Consider the following 22714-nt stretch of genomic DNA (forward strand, 5'->3'; position numbering starts at 1 on the left):
TCTACAACCTTTGACTCATAGTACTTCTAAATCACCAAGATTATGAATTCTTTTAACTTTTATTGTTGTAAGGTCTTTTAAAGAGTTGAAAACAGTTGTATATGCAATAGTTTGTCTCATAAAATATCAAGTATACGAAAGATTTCCTGCCATTGCTGTTAGAGAGAAATAAAGACTAATTTCGTGGAAGTTCATTTTTATTCAGAAAATAATCTCTTCCAGTTTGAATTACCTGTTACTAGCAAGTTACATGCTTATATGTTCTACACTTGCAGACTTTCTTGTCAACAGAGAAAAAATATTGAACTATGGCATGCATAATATTATCTTGATTGCGAAACTGTTGCTCACACAAGTGATTAAACACAACTAAGAACAGGTGATAGTCAGATGGAACAACGTCTTATGAATATGGTGGCTGAGGTAAAATTTCCTAATTAAGTGTATCATGACCTCCTGAGTTGTTTTTGGCGTATGAATTCTGACATTGTCTTAAAGAATTATCACTCCTTTCCTGTTGACTTGCTACTCTGTATGAACTCAAACTGCGCAACACCAACCCTGGTCCACCAAACACAGTGCAGTACCTTCTATTGATGAATGTTCTGTTTGGCGACAAATACCACAGACCAGGGCACGACCAATGATGTTAACTTTCGAGCTTACTGTATAATACTCATTTATCATCAAATGTCAATATCTTGTCCAAGAATGAAGATTTCTTATTGCGTGATATCAACGAAGAGCCACTGCCACTGGAGTTTGAGCACATACGGCACATACGGCACTGAGCTTTTAATGTCTTCCTAAGATTATGCAGTTGCAATCAAAGGGTTTCCTCCTCTACTCAAAAATCTTGTGCAAGTTTCTTGCACCTTGGATGTGAATTAATCTCGATGTCCTCTTTCAGCAAGGCTTCGTCGATAGTGGATCGACACCTAGCTTGTGACTTATCCTGTATATTCTCAAATCCCATTGCGAATCGGCTGAACGACTTTCGTACTGCACTCTTCCTCCTTTCTGCCTCTCCAAACTCTAAGGCAACATTACAGCCCACTCAATTTGAATTCATAAAGCAAACACAGCCGTGCATAGCCTTTGACATTGACATGCTCCCATCTGAATCCTCGCATTTTCGGAATGAAGTGGAACATTGAATATACGAGTATATGTGTATAGAAAGAAAGGGCACCGAAAGGGCAAAGTGGAACTAGTTGCCGTGTTGATTATATAACTTTCAACAACTTCTGTCCAGACGGGAAAGTAGTTAGTGATTCTGACTGCCGTACGGAAGGCTTCGGGTTCGAATTTCGGAGATGGCATGGATGTAAATTGTCTGCCCCTTCATAGGAGGTAACAATGGCCGCCTATTAGAGCGCCTCCATAATAAAATGGACACCACTTCTCGCCTTAGTAGTGAGATAAGCGTAAAATGGATAGCACCTATCATAAAAAAATAAAATATGAAAAAACTTTCAATAACTTCCTGAAACATTTCGTGGAATAGATAACACGGAGATTAGTGGCGGTAACAAGACCCAAATGTTTCAGCACAAAATATTAGAAATGCAATGAAATGTACTTTTTATTTTAAGACTATTGTTTTTAAGGAATTCCTTTTCAGTGTCCCCTTGTAAGTATAATGTTAAGCGCATCAAGCAGGAAATTGAGAGATCCGTGGTTCGTTTCCCGGCGGAAATGGTATTTAGTATATTATGGTAAAATATATTAGCGCTATCTGTTTAAGAGAAGAAGGCTTTCGTGTAAGACTTCCTGAGGGAAACCCCTTCGTATTCATGTTACATATAAGAAAAATACGAAACATTTATGCAGTAGCTCTTTCGCTGAAATTTTAATTTGAATCAAACATCAAGTATATAGCATTTTTTAGTTACTCGCCACTAGCGCATCACCTATTAAAATACAACTTTTTTTTTATGTTTCCTTTTACAAAAAGCTTAATAATAATCTCTGCATTCTCATCCGAAGCAGTATGATGGATGCTAACTTGTCTTGACTTGGAATTAGCCAAATAGTTCTCGTGGGTTTTGCAGTCGTTACTTAAGTGACAGAAAAGTAAGAAATTAAAGCATTCCTCCTGTGCTGGCCCTCTTTGTATAAGAAGCACAAAGGGTTAATATTCTCATGCGGTCTTAATAGAAATGATTAAGTATTTTATCATTAAGTATAGTTTCCTTTTTCCCCAAAATATACAAAACATATAACTATTAAATAAAGAGTAATTGAATAAAGAGAGTCAGATATTTTAAATAATAAAAAAAATTGCACAACAATGCTTCAATCACATTTTTTGAAACATATTAACAATCTATTTCTAGTTAAAAAAACAGCGAAATCTGAAAGATAAAAATCTCAGTGTTTGCTTTTGATTTTACTTTCACGGGTGAAAAAAAAACAATGCATTCAAGGCGAAGATTTCACTTTCAAGAACTAACCTAAGTATTGCTTAAAATAATAAATTACTAAATTAATTTGACATGGCTAGCTTTCTTAGGAATTTTGAGTTAAATATAGCATATAATTAGATACTAACCTCGACCAAGAAGGAATGTGTGCCAAGACACGTAGAGCAGGACCTTATCTATTCATTTGGTCTTACGGTGTTAAAATTATTCTACCTAAGGAATTTCTCGAATATTAATATGAATATGAGAGTCCAAGATTGTTAGACACGGAAATATAATTCACAATAAAATAACAAAGAGTAATGCAACGCGACCTACTTCACGTATGCATTAAACTGTGTCCTAGAAAAATTATTAAGTGCACCAGGCATTGAAAAATACCTCCAGAAATATTCATTTCAGACATGCACTTCCATTTACTTACTTTCATAAATGAGGTGAAGAATTTAATGAGAATAATTTCTACACTTTGCATGTGAGGGTTCTATGAAAATACAATCAAGTTTTTTCCGATGAATCTCGGGAATAAATATTTTAGCCTTAAAATATTCATTACGCTTTAACTAATGATTAACAAAGCATGGTGACACTCTTAATACAGATTGAATTAGGTAATTTTTACATGCTTGTAATTGACCTAATTTAAGATAGTAAGATTAGGTTTAGGCAGTAACTGTAAAACAAAAACTGGATTTTTGGTGATTAATGATCTATTGTTTCTAATTAATTAATGCATAGTATTATACTAAATTGAAGCTGTAAATTTATATTATTATTTTACGGAGCCCTTGCAACCACAGTGTTGAATTGTTTTGATAAAATTCTCTATTTCTTTTAAAATTATTGGAAATCATCGAAGTATACTTTAATAAATATACGAATCTGCAGTTTTTTGCAGCTTACTGAAATAAAAACCAAAGTAACAGGATTTGTATAAAAACACATTTTAGCCCGAAAAGACTATTAGTCCCGAAGCTCTATTTTTAGCTGATTAAATTTAAATGTTCTCCACTGTAACTGCATTGTTTCACTTTTCATTCGAGTCTGTTGCCATTCCATAAAATATCAGCTGTTTATCTTTCAAACTTAGCTGTTTGTTATTGATTAACAAATTAAGCTTTTTAAAAGCAATTGATGTATTTTTAATATTATTTCCTACTTTTTAATTAGATTGATTTCATTAAAACTGCATTTGATTCAGGATATATCTGATTAAAAACATTCAACACTTTTATAGCATGACGTTATACATTATTTTCAATTTCCAAATGCACAGAAGTTATAAAACGTTCCTGTGTACTCTTAAATGTTTATTCATCGAGTATCCTATAAAATATTTCGCTGTTCCACGTACGTCACCTAGGAAAAATATCAGCTGCAAATACAGTTTCAAATTTAATGCTAATTTTTCTCAGAGGAATATTTGTACAGGATACTAAGAATCATGAATTAGGCACGACCTTTCTTGAACATGGGAAACTAGTGTAAAAGTTTCTACATTTAAAGACTTTCATTAAAATTTCCGCCATAAAAATTGCAACATGGAAGAAATAAAAAAAAATAAACTCAGATAAATAAAATATCTATTTCAGAATATCATTATCCGGAGAGTTATTTAGCTGAGACAAAACTGGTCATTAATTTTTTGCAAATTTGTTGCGTATTTTGGATGTGACGTTTTCCTCTTTTATACCGCAGGAAATGAGGTAATGCCCTTGTTGTTTTGTATGCAAGATCTATATGGAAGTTGCTTCAAAGTGCACAGTTATATATATGTTAGTTTTGCACATATTTACTAAATAATAAACAATATTTCTGGTATTTCTCGAAATATCCTAGTTCAAGATTACTTTGGTTAAGTAAGCCATGCTCTAGTTCCACAATACTCAAGCTGTGTGCGGCGAAAGTATGCCAATGGTGCCGCGGCAATAATTAAGAAAAGTGGACTAAAAATTGTAAAATTATTAAAAAAAAGGGGATAAAAATATTTAAAACTACTGGAACTACATCAAACTGCTAAACAAAACACTACATAAATCTATTGAAATAACGAATAAAATTTTTCAAAATCTGTTTGAGATCAATAAAGATAACAGTTTAAAACAGGAATACCGTACAGGAATTTAAGAAAAATTCTGGATGCAGGTGTATTCAGAACTGAAGCAAACTAACTTTCTGAGTAAAGTTATTTGAGGGTAAAAGTAACTAAACATCCTATAAACATAAAGGAAATAATGAAAAATTCAATCAAAAAGTTTCAATCATCGTTATTAAGACAAATGGGAACTCCTCTTTTTTTCGTATTCTAACCACTTTCTAACTAACTTCACCACTTAAGAATACTGTGACACAAAGTTAGCCCAACAACGATTGCTTTGGCGAATATCTGCTCTAGCTCAAGACTTCCGTTGATATCCTGTTACAAATCAGTATTTATAAGTGCTTGTGTTCATTTTTTGTATCACTTCTTTTAATTAAGAAACTGAATTTACAAACGGCAGACGCTTCAAATTTGCTTCAAACGAGGAGAGGGAATTTAAAAACCCTGAATTTAAGGTTCTATTCGCAATTATTTACTTATACCACAGTCTAAATCTGCTAATTTCAGTTTAGTGTCATTTAGCAGTCTGTTGCTGGCTGTGAAAACCAAACTCCTTTTTTTTTTTTTTTTTTTTCAAATTCTCTGTGAGATAATGCTTCAAATCTTGCAGAATTGTTTTAAATAATTAGATTTTTTTCCTCTGTCTTTGAATGAGAAGGTGTTTTTTCCCTTTGCACATACATGATTTTATATGTAGGGCAAGCAATGTCTTACATATATTTTATTCATATAAGTATTGATATAGTGTGGTTATTTATGCTATTGGTGATAATATTATGAAATTCAGTAATCAGTAACCATACTATGTTCTGGATTGGATTATTTATTTCATATCAAGCCCATTAAAGCCACCTGCCACTAATTATGCTAGAGAAAGGGAAAAGAACTGCAGTTCCAGTAGTTTTAAGAAAATATTTGTTTTAAAACTTATAAAAACAAAACGCGAAAAAAAAAACTAGGAGAATTCCTGAAAAGGAAACAATAAATAATGAATTACGTCTCACAAAAAGTGGAAAGTTTTTACTGTTTCTCATTTCTGTTTGTACTTCAAAATATATTTTGAATCAGGTAATAAACAAAATGATTGTTACGTTTGTTTAAAAATGTGAGTAAATAACAATTTATTGCATTATGTAAATTTATGTTGAGTGAATTGCTCTAATGAACGGAAGTGTTGTGTACGGAAATATACTTTGCTATGTAAGAACGGCATTTGTTTTGCGTAGGTGAATCTTGCTTTCGATGTTCAGGTCATGCATGAATTATAAATGTAGTAAACAAAAGACAAATCATTCTAGCTGCCTCAGTTTTCTGTTTCAGTTGCCCGGATCGTCGCCCGAAGCAGGTGATGGAACGCTACGAAAAGGTATCGAAGATCGGAGAGGGTTCTTACGGAGTGGTGTTCAAATGCAGGAGCAGGGAGACGGGTCAGCTAGTGGCTATTAAAAAATATGTTGAGACCGAGGACGACCCACTCATTAAGAAGATAGCCCTGAGGGAGATTCGGATGCTAAAGGTATATTTTTTATTTCATTTTGGTTAATTTCTGTCATCACCTACTGTACTCACTTATTATATTACAAATCAGAACTATTTGCTTTGCCCTATCCACATCACATCTTTCCCCCCCTTTTTTAAATATTTATCATGTGAAAATCACTTTACCCATCAAAGTAATAAAACGGCAAAAAATAAATGACTGATCAGTAAGCAATAATGTTATTTACTGAATTTTTTTCTATTGTTTCCACCTGCAAATTTCTTAGCCCAGTTTCTCAAATTGCATTACTTTTGTTTTACTTTGAATGCATGAACCTTCTGATATATTAAGCTTACTGTGTTGAATTTATTACGCAGAGGAAAGAGTTCGTTCTGCGTCTAAATTAGACCAACCAAGCTGGCTGCAGTCTTGTTGAATCTTAGTTTAACTTTATTAAGGCACTATTCCTACAATAAATAACATAGAAGTTGTAGTCCAGACATCACAGTCCAGAAGCTGTTTGCATATTTTTAGAACGATTTATATCAAGAATTAAAAAAAGCAAAAGCTTTGGAAAATCATTTCTGACAAAAGCTTATCATTTGAAATGAGAAGTAGCGTAAACACATTCTGCTTGCAAAATGTCGCATGTAAACATGTTGTGGATTGAAGGATAGGTTTTTGCGCTTTCTGAAGAGAAATATTTCCATTCCATAATTCAGAAACATAGTGAAATGCGTGGTATTAAAATTTCTAAGCACAAAATGAGCAACATTATTAATCGGAAAAAGAAAAAGCTTCGAATGAGAAAAAGCTTCTGTTTACGTACCTCGTATTAGAATGGCGCCGACATGGATGACGCAGTTTCGACTTTGATTATACTTAATAAATTCAGTCACTCTCGGTCTATTTCAACCAAACTGAATACATTTAATAATATAACATTCACACGTAAACATTTAGTAATAATTCAGAAGTACAGATAAGCATAAAATAATAATTACAACCGTTACAGGCCAGCTACGCTTTTAGCGACCGAATCCTACGAACGACAAATCTCAAAAGCGTGTTGCCAACGCAGGGCAACGAAAAGGTAGAAATTAATTCGACAGGCGTGGCAGTGAACATACTCCCACCCTATCAGGTTTAGTCCTGATACACAGGCAAAGGTGAAAGTTTATTAATTCCTCTCTTGAAAACACCAGTTTTAGTTTTGACAGTGGCTACGCGAGCTAAGCCGTCCTTGCCCGGATGGACATCGATGATCCGTCCAATAGGCCAAGCTAGCGGTGGAGATCCATCTTGGATGATAAGAACCACCGTGTCGATTTTTAGATTGGGTCTGTTGTACTGCCACTTGGATCTCTGCTGAAGCGAAGTCAAGTATTCCTTTTTCCATCGCCTCCAAAATCCCAGATGTAGATTCTGTACAAGTTCCCACCTAGAACTCCTTGTGCATAAATTCTGATGGCTCTCTGGAAAGGAAGTTAAAGTATCACCTGTAATGAAATGAGAAGGGGTTAAAACATTAATACAGTCAATATCAGTATCGTTCACGTAAGTAAGTGGACGTGAATTCAAAATAGCCTCGATCTGGGTAAGTAGTGTTGACAACTCTTCGTAGGTTAAAAGAGTCTCTTTCAATACTCTTCTCAGATGAAATTTCGCTGAGCGAATGCCGGCTTCCCATATTCCTCCGAAGTGGGGCGAAGCAGGCGGTATAAAATGCCATTCAATAGATGATTTAGTTAGTTCTCGGGAAACCGATTCTGTTGCATACAAGGAAGACCAAATCTGATTTAGTTCTTGTAGTTTTCGGCATGCTCCCACAAAATTGGTACCGTTGTCACTGTAAATGTGCCGTGGTGCACCGCGACGTGAAATGAAACGTCTAAGTGCAGCGATAAACGAGTCTGCCGTCAGGTCACTGACTACTTCTATATGCACAGCTTTAGTCGACAAGCAAACAAACAGAGCTATATAGCCTTTCGTTGTTTTAGAGCCACGACCCTTATTAAATTTCATGGTAATAGGACCAGCGTAATCCACACCAGATGCGTAAAAAGGTCGTTCCAAAGTCACACGATGTTCAGGTAAGTCACCCATCAATTGCGGATTTGAAGCAGCTTTAAATCGATGACATATTAAGCAATGGTTGACACAACTGCGTATCACTTCTTTCCTCCAATTATCCAGTAAGATTGTCTGATGAGGTGTGATAATAAAGAAGGACCAGCATGAAGGTAAGTAATATGAAGTTCTTTCACTAGTAATTCGCTAAATTTATGTCGAGAAGGAAGTATGACAGGATGTTTGATGTTAAATGCTAAAGATGAATTTCGAAGACGTCCTCCCACCCGTAAGAGACCATCTTTATCTACGAATGGATACAAAGAACGTAGTTGGCTCTTCTTGGGTAAAGGTTTCTCTTCTTTAATACATTGTAAATCATCTTTGAAATGATGATTCTGAATCCAACGAATAATGAAATTTTCTGCTACTCGAATCTCTAGAAATGTTAGCGGCATAAGGCAGCTGGAGTTAATGCCACTACGTGAAATGTTCTGAGTAACATGATGCTTCTTGCAATTAGTAATAAATCTTTGGCAGTAAGCCAGAATACGAACAATTTTACAACGCAAAGAATAATGCTCGAACAAATTAGCTAATAAATCATTCGATTCACGTATATGAGAAATAAAAATAGGATCAGATCTTTGTTCGGCCTTTACTTCAGCATCATCTTCAGATTTTAATTCATATTCAGGCTATTTTTCCTCTTCCTGACGCAACCATGGTGGACCATTCCACCACAAAGTACAATTTGGTAGGAGTTGAGGTTCAGCACCACGAGAAGCAATGTCTGCAGGATTCTGTTTAGAGGGAACATGATTCCAATGTTTAATAGGTATCACTTCTATGATTTGAGATGTTCTGTTTGCCACAAAAGTTTTCCACTTACGTGGATGAGCTGATAGCCAAGACAAAACTACCTTGGAATCCGTCCACGCAAAGATTTCAAAATCAAACTTCTTTAAAATGTTCAATAGAGATCGCATTAATCTGGTCAACAAATACGCAGCACAGAGTTCTAATCGAGGAATGGATACTTGCTTTATAGGCGCGACTTTAGTCTTTGATACCAAAAGATTAACCTTAACCGTACCATTGCACCTTTGGCGACAGTAAATGGCTGCTGCATAAGCCTGCGAAGATGCATCAGAAAATCCATGTAGTTGGATAACACTGTCCATTGTAAGTATGCCTAAAATGGGTTCCCGCTCACACAGGGATTCAAGGCAATGAAGCCGCTGACCTACTGGCCAAGCAGGCAGCCAACTGTACGGATATATTAGAAAGACCAACTAAACTTCCTTGGTCTCATATTAAGCGAACAACTTTGACAAGTCTGCTACAAAATTGGCAAAGTAGATGGACAGAGGCAGAGGTAGGACGAAGGACATTTCGCTTACTGCCAAAAGTTAACATGGAAATAAAGACCCACTGTGCTATCCTAACACAGTTCTTGACAGGTCATGGACCATTCCCAGTATACCTGAACAGATTCAGACTTAGGGATACTCCTTTCTGCGAATGCGGAGAGGAAGGCGACACGGACCATTATTACTTCCATTGTGTACATACAAGAACCTGGCACTTGAAGAAACCAGAGGACTGTGCCTGGGCAATGTGGACGACTAACACACTCAAAAACAGAATAGCCCTTGATAAAATAGAGAAAATCTCAGAACACTGCCTAAGCAGAAACAACCGTGGATAATATTATAATGTTTCAAAAGTTCAGAACTTAAAGCAGATAACCAGAATAACGCTTAGTGCCTTGCAGTTAACAATATGTAAAAACTGTTATTAGTTTATAATATTCAACCTTGTTACTGGAGTCTTCCCCGCCGTGATGGTATATAATTCCGTTTGGTTCATGTCCGTGGTCGGAAGCCATCATAGCGGTGCACTCACTCACATCTCGGAATTTCACAATTATTGATTTGACTGAATGTCTCTTGAAATTTAAACCAATCATCTGAGATATGCTGGGGAACAACTGAATCCCAGTCGCCTTTAACTAACCATAGTTTTTGATAGAATATTTTAATCAATATAGTGCAAGGAGATAAGAGACCTAAAGGATCGAAAATGCGAGCAGATTCTGCTAATATGCGTCTTTTTGTTATAGGTGCGTTGATGTGCAGTGTAGCTTTAAAACTGAAGGTATCAGTAGTTGAATTCCAAAAAAGTCCTAAGACTTTCGAACTCGAATTAGGAGATATCTCAAAATCAGAATTCAATGAACAATGTTCCTTAAATTCAGTTAAGAATTCTACAGAATTTGAATTCCACTTCCTCAAATCGAAACCACGTGCATGTAAAATTGAAGATATTTTCTTGCAGACAAATACTGCATCATCAACTGTATTTGCACCCGACAATAAGTCGTCCATATACATATCCTCTTGCAATATACGAGATACATCTGATTCCTCTTTAGACTCTAAAGCTATCTGCTTCAGACATCGAGTTGCTAAAAATGAAACAGAGGAAAGACCATAAGTAACTGTTTTCAACTTGTACGTGCGCATTTTATCACTGGAATTGTATCGCCAAAGTATCAATTGATAATTCTGATCTTCAGGGGCTACCATCACCTGACGATACATCTTCTCCACATCGGCTGTGAAAACAATTTTAGGAAATCGAAAATTAATCAAAATCTAAAAAATATCTCTTTGTAATTTCGGACCTACCCCTAAAAGAGAATTCAATGATATACCATTTTCAGATTTGCAGGATGCATCAAAAACTACTCTTAATTTTGTCGTTGTGCTAGAAGGTTTAATTACCGCATGATGAGGATGATAAAACTTTTCTGTATCCGATCTGTTAGATAAATCATCATTAATCACAGTCATATGTCCTAACTGTTCATATTCACGTATGAAATCTTTATACTGTTTTTCAAATTCCGGATTATCTTTGAATTTTCGTTCCATGGAACGCAACCTAGAAATTGCTGCCGGTTTTGAATCCCCCAACTTCAAATGCGATTTATAAAATGGAAGTTTTACAACAAATCGCCCATCTGAATTAACAGCATGAGTGTTTTGAAAATGTGTTTCACAAAATTGTTCCCCAGGTGTCAGAAATTCCTTCTTCCCAACATCGACAATATCCTCCATTTCCCAGAAACGTTTAAGTTCGTAATCAATATTTATATTATCTTCTAACTTTATGAAGTGTGCATTTGCTGTTTTTGGGCCTTCCATATTATTTCCGACCTTCCCAGCAATCACCCAACCGAAAATTGTATTTTGAGCTACAGGCTCATTTTTCGAACCATATATTTGGCCACATCTTAAAACGGAGAAAAAATAATCAGCTCCTAAAATCAAATCAATTTCTTTGGGTTGAGCAAAATTCGGATCCGCTAACGGAATAGATTTAATGTATTCTATATGCTTTACATTAATCACTTGTTCCGGCAATGGCAAATCTATCCAAAATGTATGCGTTAACGTCAATTACTTGATTATTTATCTTTGACCGAACTTTAAAATCAACAAAACCCACGAGTTGTGGAAGCTGGCACTCCGCCAATTCCACGCAAAAGTAACCTTTTATTTGTTCTTTTTAATCCTAATCTTCGAACAGCTCGTTCAGAAATAAACGAACTTTCACTTCCGGAATCCAGCAATAATTTAATTTCGATAGCTTCGCCACTGGATGAAAATGCGAGTGCGAGAACTGTAGGCAAAATCGCCGAGTTGCAATTTTGAATCGTATTACTGACAACTACCTGACCTTGACCCTCGCATGATTCATTCGAAATTCGCTCTGGAGTGCTTTCGTTTTCATTTGGCGCTTTTAAAAGCTGTACGTTGTTAGCTTTAATATATTCATGCAACAAACTATTATGTGTTTTTGAATTACACAAATTACACTTTAACTGTGAATTACAGTTTTTGATTAGATGTGAATTTAAACATAAAAAACACAATCCTCGTTTTTTCACAAAGTTCTTTCTAGCAGTAACATCCAAATTCTTAAATTTAACGCATTTATATAACGCATGAAGTCCGTTACATTTCGAACATTTAGTATTACTAAATTTAGAATTCTGTAATGTTTTAGAACTAACATTACTACTTTTATCAACAACTTTAGCTTCCGCTTCTTTATTTATGATAATTTCGAGAGAAGAACACCTTAAATTTAAAAATTCAAAAAATGATTCCAATGTAGGAAAATCATCTTCCGCTGTTTTCTGTGCCCATAACTTTCGAGTTTCTGAATCTGCCTTTTGAAGCAACATAAATATTAACCATGGATCCGTAGAAGTTGCTTTGTCACCAAGAGCTTTTAAACCTCTGATAACTTCATCGGAAGTATCAGCTAATTGCCGTAAATTAACATTATCAACCTGTGAAATATATTTTTGATCCATAAATGTTTTAATTAACGATTGTACGATTTGTTTCTTTTTATCGTACCTAGCGAGCAATTTTGCCCATGCTTCTTCATAAGAATTATTTGATAACGGACTATGTTTAATTATAGAAGCTGGTTCATCAGCAAGTGATCCGATTAAATACTGAAATTTCTGTATATTCGATAAAGAAGTATTATGCACTGTTGCAACAAACAAATCTTTAAAATTCATCCAGTCATTAAAGTTACCCGAAAAAATAGGAATATTCAACTTAGGTAACTTAAAGTTACTAATATTAGAATTTCCTGTAACATTTGGCAAATTAGCCACATTTAATACATCTAATAAATTTTGATACTGAAGTTTCAAACCAAAATACTTCGATTCAAAATCTTCAATTTCTGACTGTTCTTCTGGTAATTGGGCATCAAATTTATCAAAATCTGAATAAATCCTCTCTAAGCGCTCCAGATGCAAAATTACTTCATTTTTAGATAAATCGGAAGAAATAGTATTCTGAAGCCTTGTGAAGGCCGCTTTTGCCCTACCACGCAATCTAATGACAGTAGCTTGATCCATAATAAGTAATCAAAGTATTCAAGTTCAAAATCAAAATCAATACAAAATAGATATAAAACTTCAAGAATCAAATTTAGATGTAAATCGAACTAAAAAATCATCACTTATCTCTATTTGAACTGCTGACGAATTCTTGATATTATCTCGTCGGTGCCTCCAAATGATGTTTACGTACCTCGTATTAGAATGGCGCCGACATGGATGACGCAGTTTCGACTTTGATTATACTTAATAAATTCAGTCACTCTCGGTCTATTTCAACCAAACTGAATACATTTAATAATATAACATTAACACGTAAACATTTAGTAATAATTCAGGAGTACAGATAAGCATAAAATAATAATTACAACCGTTACAGGCCAGCTACGCTTTTAGCGACCGAATCCTACAAACGACAAATCTCAAAAGCGTGTTGCCAACGCAGGGCAACGAAAAGGTAGAAATTAATTCGAGAGGCGTGGCAGTGAACAGCTTCATTACTTTGTAGAGTCATTAGGATATTTTTTGGAGGCCGGAGAGATGAAAAATTAACAACGCCTTCGCCGGGAATCGAACCACGGACCTCTGGAGTGAGTGAGTGCACCGCTATGATGTTTTCCGACCACGGACATGAACCAAATGGAATTATATACCATCACGGCGGGGAAGACTCTAGAGTAACAAGGTTGAATACCGGGCCAGCGTGCAGAACCACTACACCACGGAGGACGCTTGGAAAGCGGGAGAAATACCTTATATACTCTCCTTTTTAAAGGGCGACTAGGGTTTTAGGGGACCTAGTCGCCAAATCCTGGGTGTGGAGAATCATCATCCACAACCCTTTTAGTTCGGACGCCACTGTAGAGTCATTAGGATATTTTTTGGAGGCCGGAGAGATGAAAAATTATTAACGCCTTCGCCGGGAATCGAACCACGGACCTCTGGAATACCGGGCCAGCGTGCAGAACCACTACACCACGAAGGACGCTTGGAAAGCGGGAGAAATACCTTCTACATGGAGAAAAGTCTCCAAACTAATCTCTGACAAAGGTACGTACTGTTTCTACTGTTAAATCTTTGATAAGAAAACAAAATCCACTGACGTAGAAATCAGTTGTGAAATCTTTAAACACATCTGCATCAACAAAAAATAAAATAATAAACCAAAATTTACGATTTTATAAAACTAAAAAATATAATGTCCACCAGCTTTTGCAAAGGCATGTGGCTCAACGCAAAACATAGAACCCTGTATGAAAACTATTCAGCTGGAACTAAATGAAAATACACTGTGACCCTTGACGAAGCACGGGTTTACCTAAATCATATTATTATGGGAAAGGAAAATAAATTATTGTACAAACCTGGTTTCGTTAATGCAAAGCAAATTTCAACAAGGAGTTTATGATTCTCGTAGGATTCTCTTACTATGGGAAATTAAAAATACGAGGAGTGGAAAAAAATTTTAAAATCAACGTACTATCAAGAGGAAGTATTATGTCCTATATTTACAGAAGAAATTATATTTCTTTATTCCAATGACTTTCAAAGAGTGAAACTTTATCAGGACAAAGAAATCATCATATTTAGAAAAGTATCACTGCATACTTTAAAAAATTGAAGACTGCTATTCAAAAAACTTGAAAAAAATTAAGACATGTGTATTTTTTCAATGTTTTCTGCGAAGTCCCCTGATGTTTCACGGATGGACTAATTTACCTCTGATCTCTTGAAAAGAACTCTTTCTAAGCGCAAATCCACCACATTTGATGGGTTCTTGAAAATAATGAAGGAGGATGGAATTCGATAGCCCGGAAAACTTCAAGAAGAGCCCGTTGATCATTTAAATCATGTTGCAGTCTTATAGTCAGAAAAAAGGCTATGAGATCGAACATTTAAAAAATACTCTTTATATTTTAAACAACAATTAAATAGCCCCAAAAACATTCTAAAAATATCTAAACACCCTAGGTTTTATTATGTTCCTTTGCGAATTAAAATGCAGTTGGCAACAATAGCTAGTTCGTTTTTCATTGAAGTTAGAAAATGAATTAATCTGCGGCTAATATAAAGTTTTCAATTAAAAACATGAGTTATTCTTGCTGTGAATCTGTCTTTAGTAAATTATTGCTTTATAAATCAAATAGCTTAACTGATCGAATTTTTGCAAAACAAAACAACAACTTAAATCTATCTCCAACTTCACTTGTGTTTACAAAGGGAGAAGAAATTTTATTAAACTACAGTCAAAACAACAATGTATACTTCCGCTTAACTGTAGTTTCAACAACATTCCAGTACAATAATTCTGTAACTTGCCAAGGAAATGTTTTAATAATAATTGATTTTTCACTTTCTCTCTCCAAAAACCAAATACACCTTCAACACATTTTGCTAATTACACTAATGATATTTATTTTTATAAAGAAATGTCAGTCATACATAATTTATTATATTACAAATGACATTTAAAATAGATTATTACTGGTAATTTTAAAATTATTATGAACCATATTGCTTCTAGGTAGTTCATGTTTTATTCTGCTAAACAATGCACTAATATAATTTGAGAGATAAAGAGCTAAAATAAAGCTGTAAATTGCTGTTATTTTTTAAAAATATTTAAACACATATTTCCTAAACAGTTTAATTGCATTAATGATCATTGTTGTATTTAAATTTGAAAAATAAATTTAAACTTTTTACCTTCCACAGAATAAGAACAGTTCTCAAATCTGCCAACTGCCAGGCCGCATAAATGACTATTAGAGATCTCGTTGATGCATTGAAAGATATTAGATCTAAAACTTGGCTATTTTCCAAGCAGCCTGAATGATTAACTCTGTGGTGAACTAATCTAATGTAACTGACAGAAAGAATAAAAAATCTAGCTTGTAGATATTTTTAACCCCTGAATTGTTAATTTTGTTTTACTTTTCACGAAATAACAAATGCGCTAATGAATACAAATTACGTAATTGTGTATATTTTGTTTTCTACAGCAACTGAAGCATCCCAATTTGGTGAATCTTATTGAGGTATTCAGAAGAAAACGGAAACTGCACCTCGTTTTTGAATATTGCGATCACACTGTTCTAGATATTCTTGAAAAACATCCGAAAGGGTAAGCTTATTTTCCCATTTAAGTACACACAAGGAATTACTTTTCGGTTCCATATTTGTAAAGTGTTCTTTTTGTTATATGTATGAGATATTTTGTTGACTTTTCTGTCTGTTCTTTGAACCAGAGTTCCCGAAATGCTCACGAAACGGATATTATGGCAAACAATCCAAGCTATCAACTTCTGCCATCAACATAATGTAAGTATATGTAAATATTATAACACATCTCAAACTGACACAGAATTAATTCCAAGAGGAATCAGAAAGGAAATCATTTATAAAAATTCGCAGGGAAATAAAAAACTCACGCAGAAAAATATAAAGCTTTACCATTCTATTAATATTCTAAAGTATTTATAAATTTAGTTCTTAAATTGCAATTCAAGAAATCATAATAGAAGATGAGAAATGAGTATGAGTTTTAATGTCAAGCACTAAATAAATGAATAATGAGTTGCAGAACTGTGCCATCAACTTGAAAAACAATAATGCCTCTTAAAATGTTTTTGTGAAGTATGAGGATGACAGGACAATAATCTTACATGGTGAACGCCAATGAACTAAACGTATGCCTGAAATACTGGCAGTAGAGTATCGTTAATGAACTAAAAGATAAATGCAAACCTCTAGTGCCAGCAGATGGGATGGCTGAGAGGAAAGCTATTAATTAAACGGCCACCACTTCAAAGGCGAATAGATGTTACCATCTCTCATGATAATGTCGGATATTATGCTGCTTTAACGACTCAAATTACTGGACTTTGTTTGGGAAGTGTTACAGTATTCGAAATATTCCTTGAACCTTTCCTGTGCAATCTAATCTTCTGAGCTGCAGTTGGAAACAGGAACCCAATATATTTCTGTTCTGCCTAAGAACCATTTTCATCCTCTCGGCTGTTAGATACAACATTAATATTCGAACATTCTTGGCCCAGGGAACGGAGACCAAGGACATTCTTCCCTTTTCGTGCAGTGTCTAATGGTGGACCATGTAATAAAATAAAAAATAGCATTTCAGACAATGAAATTTCAATGTAGCCCTTAGAGATCAAATATAAAACAATTGACATCATTAGGGAATATTTTAAAAAACTTTCTCTTCCTCATTGCCTTCTCAACTATTTAAAACAATTATTATTTTTACCTGAGATGTTAATATATACTCTATTTTCTTGAACAATCAGCTTAAGATAGAGAATTTAAAAGAAAAAAAAGTTTCATCATTACAGTGAAAATCGCTTATAACGAGAGCGAAGGGACCGGGATATTTGCTCGTTAGAACCGAATGTTAGTATAATACGGGTTCGTGATAAAATCATAAAAATTCCTGCATAGATTCTATATTATATACACTAATTTTGTATTTTTGTACAGTACAAAGAAGTTGGTTAATTTGCTTTGAACAGTCTTATTGTATCTTTCACGTGTTGTTGTTCGGAGAATACACATGACCCGAAAAACCTCGTCATTTGCACCCCTGGCTTCAAACAATGTTTGAAGTTCTTCTGCGCACTCAATGTTATGTTGTCTGCATACTCATTGTTATGTCGAGTTATATTGAGGCGTTTCAGCTTGAAATTCTTCCCATTCGTCGTTATCACCGTCGCTTTCAATACTTTTTTCATCTGCTTTAGTCTGAATTTCAGCTACAAAATCTCGGGATCAGGTATCTCGGACGTGATAGCATCAGCGTCAACAGATACATAATTTTCAAATTCTTCTCTGCTCATGTCCAAATTTTCCAAATTGTCTACTTCTTCTTCCTCATTTATTTACCCTTCTTGAAAAATTTCCAATCCATCCGCACGGAAGCATTTGGTAATGTATGTTGATATAATGTTTTCCCATGCATCGTTCATTAAACATATCGCTTCTTGTACTTTCACATTAGCGTTTCATATTGTTCTCATTTTTTTCTATTCTATCGAGAAGCATCAAAATTAAGTGCTTCAGGAAGTTTGATTTAAAACTTCTGATGAACCCTTGGTCCATAGGCTGGAAAACACTTAGAATATTTTTACCATGAAATTCAGTGGTAAAAATTTATTCTTGATGTTTGTAAGTCGAACGATTTTGGAATGCGCTTTACAATTGCCAACTGAAAGGAGAATTTTACGCTTCTAACTTTCATCATTCTCTCTCCAGTTTTGAAATTAATTCCGTGAAAATATCCGATGTCATCTACGCTTTCTTGCTTGTGGTCGTAATGAACAGGAAGCTCTTTTATATGCTTAAAACACCTAGGGTTTTTGAACTTGCCAATAACTAATAGTTTCTTTTTGTCACCGCCAGCCATCTTAGAACAGTCTAAAGCTGTCAATCGATTTTTGGAGAGCTGAGTCACAAAACTGTTGCTCGCTATAGCCGGGATTTACTCTTTAAAAGTGAGCTTTGTCCCCATAGACTTAAAATTGTAAACCAACAAAGTATTTCCTATATCCTTGCTATATCCAGGTTTTCGTTAAATCAGTGCTCGCTGTAAGAGAGTTCTACTATATTTTGAGGGAACTTAGAAAAGCAGTACCGAGAGAAGTTATTAAAAGAGAGCCTTTTAATCAATTTCTTGTGATTATGTAAAGAAAAACAAAACGTATATGGGATCTAATGTGTAAGAATATGCTTATTTACTCCCTTGCCTTGTGCGTTTAAATAATAACAATATTATGTATATTAAATTATCGCCAAAATTTAGTCAAAAATCACTATTTTCTATGAAATCCTTTTTCCATAATCGTTTTTAAAGCTTTCTGTATTATTACAATACGAATTTCCTAACGTTTCTTTTGCATTAATAGACCCTAATTCCCGACACTTCTTTTAAACTCTTTTTTTTTTTCTGAACTTACTGTACTGTTCATAGAATTTCGAAGCACATGTTTTGCAGCAATTTTTGATTCTTCACTCTTTTAAAGTACAGGATATCCACCGGTGATAAATGTAATTAAAATATTGACTTCAGCTAAATTAGGATTCGAAGTATTCCAAGTACTTTATCTTCCTTGATAGCTTTTAGAGGGTTTTGACACTCTTTTTGAACCATTACGTTTTTTGCTGGTATAACTTTGACCAATAAGAGAAGCTTACTATGTTAAATTTATTAAATGTGACGAATTATTTGTTGATACTTTTGTTGAGTCATTTGGTATTTTGAAGCAGGAAAGAAAAATATTCAGCTATTTCCTCAACGAAACTCACATTCTAAATCCTCTGATCGCTAGGAGGACGTGCTTTCTTGTTACGCTACGAAGATACATAGTAAGGAAGAAGAAAAACCTTGCATTTCCCTTCCACGCACATTTAAAAGGAGACTGGAGAGAAGGGAACCCAGTCATTAAATCATGTTGGCGACGAAATATCATCCATTAACTTCTGGTTCGGGCGCCACTTCTGCGTAAAAACAAATCTCTTGGATTGTAAGATAACATAAAGTTGAGTTTGTAATTTAGAAGTCTCGTAACAGGAGACTACACAAATTTGCTTATTTAAGTTGGTTCAAATCTTAAATGGTGCATTTTAATCTAGGCTAGCAAAATGGCTAATTCCAGAATATTGAGTGGTCGAGTTAGGCAATACAAAATAAACTGCACTCTGCACTGCCAAAAGTAATATTCCTCAAACATTCAAAATCCTCACCTGAAATATTCTGCGACTTTATTAATTTGCATCCTATATTTCATTAGTTTCGCTCAAATCTCTTCCGTATTTTATAGAGATTAGGACTTTTTGAATGTATCTTTCATTTGATCCTTGTGCAACATATTACCTCATTTAGTATCTAGATTCGTTTGTGCAGAGCATATTCATTTACTGTTCTACTGACCAGTTTCTTTCTTTCTTTCTTTTCCCGAAAAACACTCTTTGTACTTTGTTATATTTGGCTCTCATAGTGGTGGTTTTTCCAACAACTTTTGATAAGTAATCCAGAACAACACCATCTTTCTGAAGTAACCCAGCGGAAAGTCTTTTTTTCCTAGAATAAAGTTGTCATATCTCATATAACAGTTTCTCAAGCTGCTTCCAATATAGTTCCCCCCTATTTCTCTTTTCAAGCTCCTTAACTACTGAAATATAATGCTGCCAATTTTGAAGTTGTCAAACTCCTTTTAATTATCCTATTTTTCCTAGTCCCCCCTATCTATCAAAAGAACATCGTGCAATTTTACAGTATTTTGAAAGCATTTGTTGCCTTTTGCATTGTCTGATCAGTATAAAAATTTTACTGTGTCGTTATTTAGTAGATAATTCTTTTAGAAGACTTACATTTGCGGTTCAAAAGGCAGTAGACATGCAACCAATCAAAATACCTAAAAGTTCATTTTTCGTTTCTGTTTATTTCACTGTTGGCAGTATGGGAGCAGATATGGAGTAAATGTTCGAACGATAGACCAAGAAAATTAACTAAAGAATAATTATAAGAAAAAAATAATTTAACAGAATACTTTAAATACTCGAATCATTCTGTAAACTATAAAGACAGTACAAAAAATACTAAAATCCCTGCTCTTTCACTAGAGTGTTACATTCAGAATATCTTATATTAGGTATCGTATGAAATTTTAACTCATAGAAATTAACTGAAAGAAATCATTCTCGACCATTTATTAGTGGTTGTAAGAGGAATCCTTAAATAAAGGACGTTTTTCCCTGGTCAAGCAGTAATATATTACCCTCCTGAGAAACTATAAATCAGAAGATTTCTCATAGTCCGAAGCTTTATGCAACTGCGTCAGAAAAGGAGAGACATCGATTCGTTGATTAAAGAAAGATACGTTAGGGAGGGGCTGTTTCCTTTCCGAAAGTTATATTTAGGTTTAAAGTATCTGTCTTCTTGTTCGAGCAACATTAAAGAAGAATTAACATTAAAGAAGAATTAAAGAAGAATGCGACATTAAAGAAGAATTGGTCACGGAATTTCCTTTTTACAATTATTTCATTGCCATAGTTGGTGATTATTCATCTATTAGAGTTATGAAATGTAATTTTGAAATTTTAACTTTTAGACATGCAATTTCAAATAAAATTACTGCTTTCTTTGCAAAATATACCGTAGAATATATGAATGGACATATTTCGATAACATGAAGTAATTTTGATAACACAAAATATACCGTAGAATATATGAATGAACATATTTCAATAACACGAAATAATTTGAGATATATAACAAAAATTTGTAGAAAAATGTTTTAACGTTTAAGCACAGAAATTCTTTGCACAAAGAAAGTATACATAATACTTAATTACTTACTTGTACGAAGCCAAGGAAGTATTGTAATCACGAAAAATTCCGGGGACCGTATTTCAACGAAAATATCCGTTTTGACTGCTATCAGTTGCAATACAACGTTGTTTTTTCGGAACATCTGTACATAAGGACAGAATAAAGGACTCTTTTTTTCCCAAAGGAATTATTTACAATCCATTCAGAAGATATTTTTTTCTTAGCGTCTGTATGTACTTACGTATGTACGTATGTATGTATGTCGCGTAACTCAAAAACGAGTAGCCTTGAAATTTTGTATATAGGACTGCTATAGAACGTAGTTGTGTTACAATATCTTTATATATATAAGCGGCTAAAGTGTGTGTCGCCGATAGTTTATTATTGCCACTCGGAAAAATGAGTGCGTAAACAACGTTTCCGCAGTTTTTAATTAATATCTCAATCCATTAATGTCGTACGAAGATGAGAACGGTATTGATGGATTCGGAGAATTTTTTTGAATCCGAAGATACGCGTCTCGATTTTCAACTCGGCGCCGTTCCGTAGAGATTCAAGAAGAAAGAATTTGGCGCATAGCCAAATCCCTCTAATAGGGAAAACCCAAGAAAGAAAGTGGAAAATGTAGGGAAAAAGTAGTTTTTAAAATTAAAGTCCCACGAAAACGCGAATGGTCAAAATGGCGTGCCACGGACCTGCGGAATCCAAAGGTGTGATTCGCTAAGTCCGGGAGCCAGCCGTTTCGGAGGAGATGATGTTACTCCATATATATATATGCGGCTTAAGTGTCTGTTTGTCGCCGATAGTTTATTGGTTGCTTGCGTAACTGTACTAGCCAATGGGGTGAAGTTGCCACGGCACAAGGTTGCCGTTTCAATTGAGACGTGACAATTTCCTGTAAAACTTTTCTTTCCTATGACCATCCATAAGTCTCAGGGCCAAACGCTTAAGCGTGTTGGTATTTTTTTACCTGAGCCTGCATTTGGACATGGTCAACTTTATGTTGCCTGTTCAAGAGTTCGTGAAAGAACGAACGTAAAATGAAAAATAATTGATGACCCTCTGCAAGGCGAGCTTAAAACTAATGGAAAGATATACACAAGAAATGTTGTGTACGAAAAGATCTTTGACATGTGAATTAACATTTTATTATTTAAATCACCTTTCTTTATTGAGCTAGCTGTGGCTCTTAAGAAATGCACCGCCAGTGGTTTCCTTTATTGAACTCTACTTTAAGCAATTAAGCAAGTAGAAAAAGGAAACCCCATGGGGCAATAAGCAAAGAGGCGTCCTCGCCGCCTGCCCTGGGTAATTCAGTTTGAATTTACCAACATATAAGCATAAAAAAACTTAGCTC

General features: G+C 34.6%; 1 protein-coding gene across 6 annotated transcripts in view; it reads left to right on the forward strand.

Annotated features, from left to right (window-relative positions):
- LOC118188676 (cyclin-dependent kinase-like 1) overlaps positions 1-22714 on the forward strand; it is a 121267-nt gene that overhangs the window by 53894 nt on the left and 44659 nt on the right. For 3 of the 6 annotated variants that reach the window (XM_085818313.1, XM_035359172.2, XM_035359173.2), the window contains 3 exons: positions 5835-6043; positions 16016-16137; positions 16262-16334. In XM_085818313.1, the coding sequence (XP_085674439.1) occupies positions 5835-6043; positions 16016-16137; positions 16262-16334 (404 nt within the window). The remainder of the gene's footprint in view (positions 1-5834; positions 6044-16015; positions 16138-16261; positions 16335-22714) is intronic. The other 3 variants (XM_085818314.1, XM_035359170.2, XM_035359171.2) reach the window with 1 other exon arrangement.

The sequence above is a fragment of the Stegodyphus dumicola genome, chromosome 6 (assembly GCF_044657685.1).
Source record: "Stegodyphus dumicola isolate Sdum_Otavi_A_Nest chromosome 6, ASM4465768v1".
In the NCBI taxonomy this organism is placed as follows: Eukaryota; Metazoa; Arthropoda; class Arachnida; order Araneae; family Eresidae; genus Stegodyphus; species Stegodyphus dumicola.